Source organism: Eleutherodactylus coqui, chromosome 2 (assembly GCF_035609145.1).
Source record: "Eleutherodactylus coqui strain aEleCoq1 chromosome 2, aEleCoq1.hap1, whole genome shotgun sequence".
Classification (NCBI taxonomy): Eukaryota; Metazoa; Chordata; class Amphibia; order Anura; family Eleutherodactylidae; genus Eleutherodactylus; species Eleutherodactylus coqui.
Window position 1 is genome coordinate 206,214,281 of NC_089838.1, and position 12,206 is coordinate 206,226,486.

A 12,206-nucleotide genomic window follows, 5' to 3' on the forward strand; every position below is an offset into this window, starting at 1 on the left:
ACTTCTAGCTTTTTGTTTCAGGAAGCAGACAGCTCCATATATTATGCAGTGGCCTGGGTTGGTACTGCAGGCCAAGTCCCATATACTTCAGTTTGACTCTGCCTGCAGTACCAACCTGGGCCACTGCACAATGTATGGAGTGGTCTGTTCCTGAAACAAAACAGCTAGAGATGGGACAACCCCTTTTAACTACCTGTCTACAGAAATGACCAAGATAGACAAATCCGGCATTAATCTTCTGTTCTGAAATAATAAACACATTACTGCACATATCGCTGCGTAATTACAAGTGCCTTTAATTCCCAACAGGCTTTGTGTACATCATTTCAGGGTACATAGTTGATCCAGTGACCAAATCAAATTGTAAAACATACTAGAAAAAAAGGTCATTTTACTCCTTTATGCTTTGCTCTGCATTGCAGGCACCTGCAACATGAGTGGTTACATGAAAAGGGGGACACAATCTTTAATAGCACACGTGTTATTGCAGGAGGGGCTGTACCCTATGTCACAGTCTCTTCGACCCCCGGCATTGTGTATATCTCTCATATATACTTTATTTATATAACTGGGTATGTCCACCGTGGGAAATAATACTGCTTGTCTTCGGAGTGTGAAAACCCACACAACCCCCTTCATGTTATAGTGGTTTTAGTATCCAGTGGGAGACAAGGGGGCTTCCAGCTACAGTAACGATATGTCCTCCTGCAGAGCAGACTGATTCCAGGTTCGACGCCAGGATCGATCACTAGCTGTCCTCCTCTCTCAGGGCGGACGGTAGAAACTTATACTGTTGTTGACGGATTTGGGCCAGTTTCTTACGGGCTTCTTCCAGCTCCCTTTCCTTTTTCAGCATTTCCTCTTGAGCTGCAATGATCTACAAGGAAAATATTCACATATTGTTATACTCAACCTGAGGGCCCTTTTACACGGAAAGATTATCATTCGAAACAATTGTTGGACTGTGCGAATTTGGACGATAATCATTCAGTGTAAAGATGGCCAATAATGAACAAGAATTCCTTTGATTATCGATCTTTGTTCATTTCATGCAGGCATAAAAATCATTGTTCGCTCGTTACGTGTAAACGGAGATCCTTCAGTTGTCCACATTCACTGGTACAGAGAATGAATGACTGAAGAATGAGCAAATTAAATTTAAGCGATTTATCTGCCTTTTTAAACTGCCTGCCAGAGTGAAGTCTGTCATTGTTTGCTTGTGCAAATGATTTATTGCTCTGGGTAAAAGAAGCCTTAAGCCAAGTTCACACAGGCGAGTGCGATATCAGGCCATAAATCATGGCCACGGAGATTAATAGATCAGCAGTGTACACGTGTGACCACCACTCCATTCATTCTGGGACACCTGAGACTACCATTCTGGTGATTAGTGGGGAACCCAGTATTCAGACCCCTGCCAATCACATATTCATCCCAATCTTGTGGATAGGAGATAAGTCATTTTCATGGGACAACCCCTTTTATAGGATTCATTGGGGTTCCATTATATTTAGAGCATGAACAGCATTGCAGGCTGCGTAACTTTTGATGTCATAATTAGTAGAAGGACTGAATGAACCACAATGGAGGCTCTTAACCCAAAGATAAGGCAAGCCTAAATCACAGGCCTGTGCTGAGAGTTTTAATAAATACATCTTGCACATGATACAACTACATAAGGCTACACTACGTTTTTCTCTCATACAAAAGATATCCCTGTTCAAAAATACTGTCGTATTACAGTTCATTTTCATTATTTCCAACTGCTGTGATGTTATTATTAACAGGAGTTGCAGGAAGCAACTTGGCGAGTTAAACTATAGTCTAATGTATGTGATAACTTACTCACCTCATCATTATAGACCTACTAGTTATCAGTATTATTTATAGTACCAACGTTTCTGTACTAATGTAATATATAGTGAAAGGGATTGGAGTTGGTCAAAATATTTCTGTGCAACTAGTTCAGCTGCTCGCTGAGGAGACATGTTCACTTGTTGCTTTTGCATATTAGCTGCATGAGATTTACAAGCTTCAGCTGGTGGCTGAGATGACATCATGGCTTGTTGCTGTGTCATGTAAGCTGCATTAGCTTCACGGTGGTATTGAACCCTCTGTGGTGACATGTTTGCACAACAGCGACGGTTTGTTTAAACACTGGGCAATGGTTGATTATTAGATGAAGGCTGGACTGGTGTTGGCGCTATTAGCATTTGAGATGACATGATATCAGGTTTAGGAGATGTGAAGACAGTGGGTGAAGAACTAGGCATCAATGTTGTTGGTCAATAGGCACCTCCAGCTATGTGTGTGGACGTTTGTGAGATGTCATTTACTGGAGTCTCCACACAGGTGCGCACCTCTCTCAAAACCAGCTACAAACTGCCAGACTGAGTACTGCAGTATACATAGCAACTGAGGCCCTGGGGGTTTCCTGTCAGCACAAGGCAGCTGTCCAGCTCTGCAGGTTTTTAATAAAGTAAAGGACCAGCGATGAGGTCATCGTCATGTGATCAAGGCCGGAGCTCAGAGACCATGTGACTGATCACATAACGGTGACATGATCACAAGTCCTGTGAGCACACAGCTGCTGTTAGGCTCTGTGTTTTATATATGCTTTAGGACCTGCCATGACGTCACCATCATGTGATTAGGGGGTGGAGCATGTGAACCACTCACACACTAACTGAGAAGTGGTTTTAGCACTTTGACAATGTAAATCTAGAGAAATGTTGTTTTTTTACTAACCTGTGCAATTCCACCTACAAACTTTGTCTTCACTACAACATCATCCTCCTCCGCTTTGCTGAAGGCAGCCTTCTGAGCTGCTCTGACCAGGTTATCAGATGCGCGCTTGACAGCATTTCCAGCAGCCTGTACAGAGGAATGTCAGGTTCGGAAAGACAGAACATGAAGTGGGAAAACAAAGACGACAGCAAGTGGGAAGTGAAGAGCAGGTTAGAAGAAAAGAAAAAGAACAGTACTTAGCCAATTTAATAAAACCAAAAATAAAACCATGAAAATGAATGGGCTTCCCCATTTCCATTGTGAGCTTTGCTGTTAGCCTCTCCGATACATGTATTTATGTATTCTGTATTGCACTGAATCATATTCATATTACTAGATCCGCTGCTAATAAAAGGATCTATGGTCTGTGTGTGAAAGTCAAGCCTAATCCAATGCAGATTTAAGCAAGCTACCTGGAGTCTTCTCATGGCTTCCGAGTCTTGGTCAGCTTTCACCTTGCAGGCGACCAGAAGCTGGGCAGTGGATGCTGCTACTTGCTTGGCAGAGGAGATGAGTTTCTCCTCACTGGCGTGGCCCTGTACTGAGGCGTTAGCCGATTCACACAAGTTGCTTGTTGCCGCGGCCACCATCCTGGCCTAAAAGAAGTCAACAGTGGCCAAATGACCAGAAAAAGGAAATTGTTGCCTGAAGGGCAAATCATCTGCAGTCTGTCTAAGAACCTATGCAGTGTTAGTGACCCTACGTTGGCTACAGATTCTACAGGCTACAAAGTATCGTGGGTTTAATAAGTTATTCATGTTTAGTATGACAAAGCTTACAATCTAAATCGGAAGTTGATTGGCTGGCAAGGACAGGAGGATCAGCTTCTGCCTTTGCATAATGCACGGTGACTTGGTTAGCCAGGATGCTTGATGCATTGTTAGAAGGTACCTAGTTGTCAAGTGCAGGGAATTGCATCAATCAGAGTTTAGGTACAGAGATTCTGATTAGTGGGGAAATGCAGTATTCAGATGATGTTGGTAAGTAGAAAGGGTATTAAATATCAATGACAGCTTATGTGGTGGTTGGATTAGTTTAAGGCTTTTTACAAGTATTTTCTAGAAACAAGTCCATATAACAAGAAAGCAAAGCAGAAGCAATGTATGGTGACAGGTTCTAGATAATGTGGCATTAAGTAATAGGGAGAGAATGTGGATGAAAAAAAACAAAAAAAACAATACTTACAGCAGAAATTAGTCCTTGGGACCACTGACCATCATCCGCTGCATTAGCGGCAATTGCACCAACCTGCAACAAGAAGTAAGCAATGAAATTATGTCATTGACTAATCAAGGTAAATAAAAACTACTAGTAGAGTGCTCTTACATTAACAGTATCGGCTGCCGCAAAAGCTTGTACTTTACCGCTAATTGCAGCCCTGCACCTCAACTCAGCCTGGGCATTAGTAGTGAGCGTTAGAGAAACCGCTAACACTCATAACACCGCCCATAGACTGCGCTTTCTCTGTAAATGAAATGCTAGGAGCAAACCACAATTAAGTAAAAGTCCCGCAGAAGAAATAGCAATGAAATGGAGTAAAAGGGCATTCTCCCTCGTTCTTTTATGTGCACGAGGAAATTCCCATTCTATTGATACTAGCGGCGTGCAGAACTTGTGGCTAAGAAGGCCATTATCTGGTTGACTCAACTAGATCTTTGACATTTAGCACCACATATCCCATCCTGCTCTACATTCCTCCCCTGCAATAATCTCTGCTACCTTTGTTAATAGGCTTCTAATAAGAATCCACAAGTCTTTCATCTACAGGTAGTATTTCTTATTCAAGCCAACTCTAAACAGCTTTTTACAGTTGCAGCCAGCCAGGGATTTCCCTGCTATACGGGTTAGACTGGTCATGTAACCAGTCACTGGATGCCATCCAGGGAAAGATAAAGCTGCGGGTTACCAAATACTAAGGAGGGATTAACCCACTTCAGACTCACGAGTTCCAATGACAAGGTCAGTGGGGAAGCCATTTCTGCACCTTATCAAATCTCATATTGTCATTCTGCTCTTGCCAAGCACCAGTGATGATTTTTCATTGGCAGAGAGACACGACATGTACGAACAGTACTTGGCGTTGACATGAGGAAGGAGATGAAGAACAAGAAATGACCACATTCTTGACATTGATCCTACTACATGCTTCATGGCAGACAATACAGTAAAGTTTGACCTTAAAACTTATCAAATAGTCCCTTCTATTCCTAATACTGCAATGCACAGCATTTTACTAGCTCATATCATATTTTACCTTACAGTGATAAAACAGGCATTGGTAAACATTAGGCATCTTTCTTGGAAGATGTTAAAAGGATCCAAGGGATATAGCTTTCACATTCCAACTCCTAATGCCAGCCATGATGAGTAAGTCTTTAAAGCTTAAGGTCTGTCTACTTGCAGTTCTTAAAGCAGTTATCAATTGTTAGAAAAGTATGGCTGTTAGCTTCGAAGCACAGCACCACCCGTCAGTAGGGTTCTGTGTGTTATTGCAGCTCACCTCAATTGAAGTGAATGGGAGCTGAGCTGCAATATCACACACCAACAAGGGTGGTACTGTGTTTGAAAGAAAGCAGCCATGTTTTCCTAACCCTGGACAACTTCTTTAAAAGGGGCTGTGCCGTCATTAAAAGTTATCCCCTAGGGGGCGTGGCCAAGCAGCCGTCCTGACCGGCCGCATGTAAGAAGGGCTCCTGCTCAAGCTGACCTACCGGTAATCCTGTACTGATCCTGAGGACTCCCAACCCCGATATACCATCACCGGAGGAAGGGGGAAGAAACTGCATCTCCGGACGGCCACCCCTGACGACCGAGGTGCGGCGGGAGCGGAGCTAGAAACGGGGCCTGTGAGGTGGAGAGAGCCGTCGCTGCGGAGCGGGAGTCACCGGCTGACTGGCGGGCTCTGGACCTGGCGCTCCACATAGCGGAGGGAGAGGAGTGAAGTGCCCAGACCACCGGCGGGGCTGCAGAGCGGAGGGACGCTTACCGGACACCACGGCGAGAGGACCCTGGAGGTGAGCGCGGGAAGCTGCGGCCGCCATTTTGTGAGGAGGGCTCCCGATCGGCGAGCGACTTCCCGGGCCTATCGCCCCCATTGCCACCACAGAGAGGAGGAGGATTGAGCCCCGGTGCGGAGTCTGTGACGCCGGCAGCCATAGCGACGCCGGCGACAGGCTTGCAGCGCCGCGGCTGACACGGCCGCCATCCTGAGGACGGGGCAGACGGGCCCAATGGTGAAGGGCTGTGCGGAGGAGACCACATAGAGGGAGGCAGGGGGCTGAGACGACCGGCGGCGCCCCGGGTGCCGAGATACTTATAAGGCGCCCCCTGACGGCAGGGACCCGGTGGAGGCACACGTGGTGCTGCAGCTACCGCCGCCATCTTGCGGAAGAGGACCCAGCCGGCAACAGCTTGGGCCCGGTGAGCCTCTATTAGCGCGGGGGGGCGATTAGACGCCGGGTGAAACAACCAAAGTGCCGACAGCCACAGCGACATAAACGGCAGATCTGCACTGCTGCGGCTGACATAACCCTACTCAGAGAGTTGGACTGCTGGAGCTGAAGGTGAGAGGTCAGGAGAAGAGGTCATACAGAGGTCCCCTATCTGAAGGAGAAAGGCAGCGCCAGCAGCAACAAACAGCTAAGTGTGCTGGGGGGGAAGGGGAGAAAAGGAGCAGCAGCTCCTGTATACTAAATAGACACGTGCCAGAGAGTGGAACCCCCCCTCCCCCACAATACCTAGAGAATAGGCCAAAAGAAACAGACCCAGAATACCCCCCAAAACAAAGGGGGAGAAGAGAGTAAGGCCTGCAAAAGACCACCATAGCTGGCTACAAAGCATAGACCAAACACCACGCAGATAAGCCCTGCAACAAGTATACTGGTGAACCCAGCACTATAAAATACAGACAGACAGCCGAATACGCCGCTAAATACCTCTGACTAAGCAGCATGGGGCCTACCAGGCAGAACGCTGCAGCAGACAAATTAAAGGCATTTGTCAGAAATGAAAATCGCAGAGATGCAGGATCCGACTCTGGGCCGCCGGCCCCGGGGGGCTCATCCCCTCCAATAAAGAACACTAATCCAAATCTGACAGAAGGGACAGTTCAAACTCTACAACAATTATCCGAACAGCTACTGACAGCAATCCAAACATCCACGACTACTCTTACCAGTAAAATCGATGAAGTTAAAATGGATGTCAGTCTTCTTAGACAAGACCTTCAAAATCTGAGAGAAAGAGTCACAGCGACGGAAGATAGAATTTCTACGCTAGACGACACTGTTCCCCCAATGTCAGCCGCAATAAGAGATCTTACGCAGAAGGCCGACTACTGGAGACAGAAAGCGGACGACCTCGAAAATCGTTCACGACGCAGTAATTTGCGTATAGTCGGCCTGCCAGAAAGAACCGAGGGACAGAGACCAGAAGAATTCTTAGAGAAGTGGCTCCGTGAGCTTCTCCCCAATGCAGAACTATCGCAGGTCTTTGTCATCGAACGGGCTCATCGAGTGCCAATGAAGCCACCCATACCCGGCGCCCCACCCAGACCGCTACTGGCAAAGCTACTTAACTCCCGTGACAGAGATAATATCCTGCAAGCTGCCAGAAAAGGCGGACCCCTACGCCACGATAACGCTACGGTCTCCATCTTCCCGGACTTCTCGGCGGACCTCCAGAAGCAAAGAGCCTCGTTCTTCAATATTAAAAGGCAACTTAGAGATCTGCAGCTTCCGTATTCTATGATGTACCCAGCGCGACTACGAGTGATAGACGGAGATCGCACCCGTTTCTTCTCCTCACCATCTGAAGCAGGGGAGTGGTTGAACACCAGACGACGGCCAGAGAGACTGTAATGTATACCAAAACCTAACCATTACTTCTGTCCTCCTGTAGGTGACGGGACTTTCATATTATATGTAAGAGGCCCATCAGGGCCGCCTAGTTGTGATGTGGGTTGCTGATCTGGGGGGGAATCACTCCCCCCTCCGGGTCACCCCTGACAATAACCGCCCTGTGCTCGCCTTTCCCCATCCCCCCCCCCCCTCCGCCTCCCCCAGAACTCCTTATTCCCTCCCATCTTCTTGGAAGGGAGTCCACCTAATAAATGCACAATATGACATGGTCGGTTCACATCATTGTATTAACAACCAAAACCACAAGTATAGCAACGATGGAGCTATGCTAAGTTGGTTACCCCGAGTTAAAGTTAGCCACGAATACTAACGCAACGATAGTCAGTATTCAAAGCCTGTTCAGTTGTAAACGGTTTTAAGAGTTATAATTTGGTAGTACGCTGCCATGATGTTTTTAGAGTGTATGCATCAGATATTCAATGTTTTCTCTATAAATGTATTGAAGTGCGATTGCATGGCGGGTAGGGGGGACGTGGTGGGGCGTGGTGGGGGGTCTCCTGGCGGACTGAGTAGCATAAATAATTTCATCCGGGCTCAATTAAAACACCTTTGCCAATGGCTGAGATGATTTTTGTATCCTGGAACGTCAGAGGCATGGGATCTCCCAGGAAGCGAGTCATAATAAACTCCTTAATACGCTCCTGGCGACCGCATGTGTTATGCCTCCAGGAGACCCACCTCACGCCTGAAACTTCTAAATGCCTGCTAAAGCCATGGGTTCAGTGGTCGGCACACTCATACCATACATCGTACTCTAGGGGGGTGTCCCTACTGATAGAAAGGTCCATCAGATGGGAGGTAGAACAATTAAAAAGAGACCCAGAGGGTAGATATATTTTCGTAAGAGCCAAAATAAACAATGAACCATATGTACTCCTATGCTACTATAATCCACCAACAACGTCAACAGCCCTGCTGGCAGAAGGCATACAATTTGCCTCATTTACACCAGATGTAACAACTATCTGTATGGGGGACATGAATATGGTCATGGACCCACACCAGGACAGATTTGGGGGGGGTGCTCGGGGGGCGGGAGACGGGGGACCGACTCGCCTGGCTTCTATGATCTCAGTGGCTGGATGGCTGGACTTATGGCGAACATTTCACCCTCACCAACAGGAATTTTCTTGCCATGCAGCCCATAACCATGCACTGAGCCGCATAGACTATATATTTGGATCCCCCTCGCTGTTCACAAAAATAGAATCTATAGAATTCCTCCCAAGAGGGGTCTCAGACCACTCACCAATCTGTATGGTCCTCAAAAAACCAGGTCCCCCCGCAATTAGGAAGCAACGGATACACCCGTTCTGGCTTTCACTGCTTGGCCCAAACGATCGAATTCTAGGCCAAATTCAAATATATTACGAGGCACATGAAGAAAGCCGGGACAGGATGCTAGTGTGGGAAGCCTTCAAGCCATACCTTAGAGGATGCTTTACATCCTCAATCTCTTACATAAAAAAAAACGCAGCTAGAGAAGAAGAACAGTTAGCGCAGCAATGCCAACAATTAGAGAGAGAATTCATAGCTCAACCCTCAAATGAAAAAAGAGATAAATGGCTACAAGTAGGTAGAGAGTATCTGACACACTTGAAAGAAAAGGCTCAGAGGAGACTATTCTTCACCCGTCAGTCCTTTTTTGAGCTAGGTAATCAGTCCAGTAAACTGTTAGCATATATGGCCCGGCAAGAAAATACCTCCCCCCCAATATTGAGAATCAAATCGACCGAGGGTGCGGTGCTCACAGACCCCCAAGATATACTAGAGAGATTTCAACAATTCTACCAAGACCTATACAAGTCCCAGATTAACTATACCTTAGCAGAGCTAGAGAACTATCTAACTAACATAACATTCCCAGTATTACAAGAAACACATAGATCCCTACTAGATGGCCCTATCACAATAGGAGAAATACAGGAGGCAATGGAGGGCATGGCAAAAAATAAGACCCCGGGTATAGATGGCATACCAGTAGAAGTCTATCTCCAGTACAGAGAGGAAATAACACCACAACTACTTTCACTATATGAGGATATATTTGAGAAAAGACGCCTTCCAGAGTCGATGTTGGAGGCTAATATAGTCCTTATACTAAAGCCTGAAAAGAACCCGGAGGAGTGTGGGTCGTATAGACCTATCTCCCTCCTAAATACAGACTACAAAATCCTCACCAAGGTGCTAGCCTGCAGGCTAAATCAAGCAATCAAGGATATCATACATCCGGACCAATCCGGATTTATTCCCGGAATGTCCACATCCGATAACATCCGAAGGACCCAGGTAATTGCGCAGGTGGGGCGGAGGTGGAGGGAAGGCTGGGCACTGGCCTCATTGGATGCCGCTAAGGCATTTGACTCAGTGGAGTGGCCGTACCTGATGGAGGTTCTGCGGAAATTTGGGTTCGGGGAGCCATTCATCAGGTGGGTCTCCATCCTATATACAGCCCCGACGGCAAGAGTAATGGCGAACGGCCTGGTCTCCGCCTCTTTCCCGCTTCACAGGGGAACCAGACAGGGCTGCCCACTTTCTCCCCTCCTATTCGCGATTGCTATAGAACCCCTAGCACTTAAAATTCGACAACACGCACTATATAAGGGGACCCAAATTGGTCCTAGAGAGGACAAGATAGGACTGTATGCGGACGATATAATACTCTATATGTCAGAACCCCAGAACACTTTGCCCTTAGCCGTTTCCCAGGTGGACAAATTCGGGAATTTTTCAGGCCTGCGTATTAACTGGCAGAAGTCTACGTTTATGCCACTGAGAGAGGAGGAATGGAAGGTGGGGGAGGTATACCACAACCTGCAAATCGTCCCCCAATTTAAATATCTGGGAGTCTACATCACCAGGGACCATACTCAAAGTTTTAATTTAAACATCGCACCTCTATTAGCGACCCTGCAATTAAAACTAAAAGCCTGGAGTTCCCTGCCACTATCTGTGGCAGGAAGAATAAATCTTATTAAAATGATAATTCTCCCCAAATTCCTGTACCGACTAGAACACGCAGAAACAACTGTAGCACAAAAATTCTTTAAAACAACTAATTCATTAATAACATCATTCGTATGGGGAAAGGCCAGAGCCAAACTCCGTATGGAAACTCTACAAAAGCCTAAAGAGCTGGCGGGGATGGCGTTGCCGGACTTTAAAATATATTACCTGGCAGGGCAAGTCAGATATATACGTCACTGGCTGTCGGGCGCTCCTCTCCCAAACTCCGAGCACCACCTGATGTACTTCCTTTCGGAGGCATCCCTCTGGATAGTCCTGGAAAAACCGGGGCTGTTGACGAAACCAATGCTGCCCATTCACAGACTCGCAGTAAGTGTCTGGAAGGCATGTAGGAAACTGGCGGGACAGGAGGACACCCCACTGGAAACCCCCTTATGGAATAACAGAGCGCTGCCGCATCTATTGAATCTCCCAGACAGACAATTCTGGCTAAATCTGGGAGTCACCGCACTGGAACACCTATACATAGACGGGACACTAGTCTCCTTCGAACAATTGCAGCAAATGTACGGGGTACCTAGAACAGGATTTTTTAGATACCTGCAACTCAGACACGCATTAACAGCGCAGTTCCCAGAACCCAGGGGACCCTTCTCCACGTACCCATTAATAGGTATACTGCGCACACAGGGCCCCAGGGGCCTAATCTCCAAGTTATATACCCACCTGTTATACTCTAAGATCCCCAACACGCGAATGGTGGTGCTGGAAAAATGGAGGGAGCTGATCCCAACACTGACCGATGAAGACTGGGAGACCGCAATGGCCACCTACACCAGGGTCTCACCAGCCGCGAATAATAAACTGACCCAGTTATATATCTTACACCAATGTTATCTAACGCCAACTAGACTGCATAAAATGAACAGATCAGTAACCAACCAGTGCCACAGATGCCACGTAGCAAGCGCAAATTTTAATCATCTAATATGGGGGTGCCCGATAGTATACACATATTGGGAAGAGGTCACAGAATTCCTGACCCAACTGATGGGATTGCCAGTACCACTGGATCCAGTAATGTGCTTACTGGGGATTATAAACGAGGAACAATGGCAACATTATGATAAAATATTCCTCACTAAAGTATTATTCTATGCCCGCAAAGTTATAGCGCTAAGATGGATGGACAGACGCCCTCCGACAATTGCAAAATGGCAGAGTATTATCAATACCATCCTACCATACGAGAAAATAGTCTACAAAAACAGGAAATACCCTGAAAAGTTTGATAAGGTGTGGGGGATTTGGTGCGGGACAACAAGTACAAACTTCACGCAAGAAATGTTCCAAAATTTATTAAGACAGAACACATCCAGGCTTGGCAGGTAAAACGAGCAACAAAGCTATGAATAGTACAGATGTACATGCCGAGATATATTGAATAAACATAGAGAAAATGTAATGCACTTGTGTACTGAATGCCGTTAACAGAGAATTTTCTGATGTATGTAAGGTTTAACCATTTGTTAG

At 46.5% G+C, this 12,206-nt stretch overlaps 1 protein-coding gene across 3 annotated transcripts in view; it reads right to left on the reverse strand.

Annotated features, from left to right (window-relative positions):
* Nucleotides 1-272: 272 nt before the first annotated feature.
* TLN2 (talin 2) overlaps nt 273-12,206 on the reverse strand; it is a 207,339-nt gene continuing 195,405 nt past the window's right edge. For all 3 annotated transcript variants that reach the window (XM_066592321.1, XM_066592320.1, XM_066592322.1), the window contains 4 exons: nt 3,973-4,035; nt 3,201-3,383; nt 2,749-2,874; nt 273-877 (listed from right to left, as the gene is read on the reverse strand). In XM_066592321.1, the coding sequence (XP_066448418.1) occupies nt 749-877; nt 2,749-2,874; nt 3,201-3,383; nt 3,973-4,035 (501 nt within the window). In that variant the 3' untranslated portion in view covers nt 273-748. The remainder of the gene's footprint in view (nt 878-2,748; nt 2,875-3,200; nt 3,384-3,972; nt 4,036-12,206) is intronic.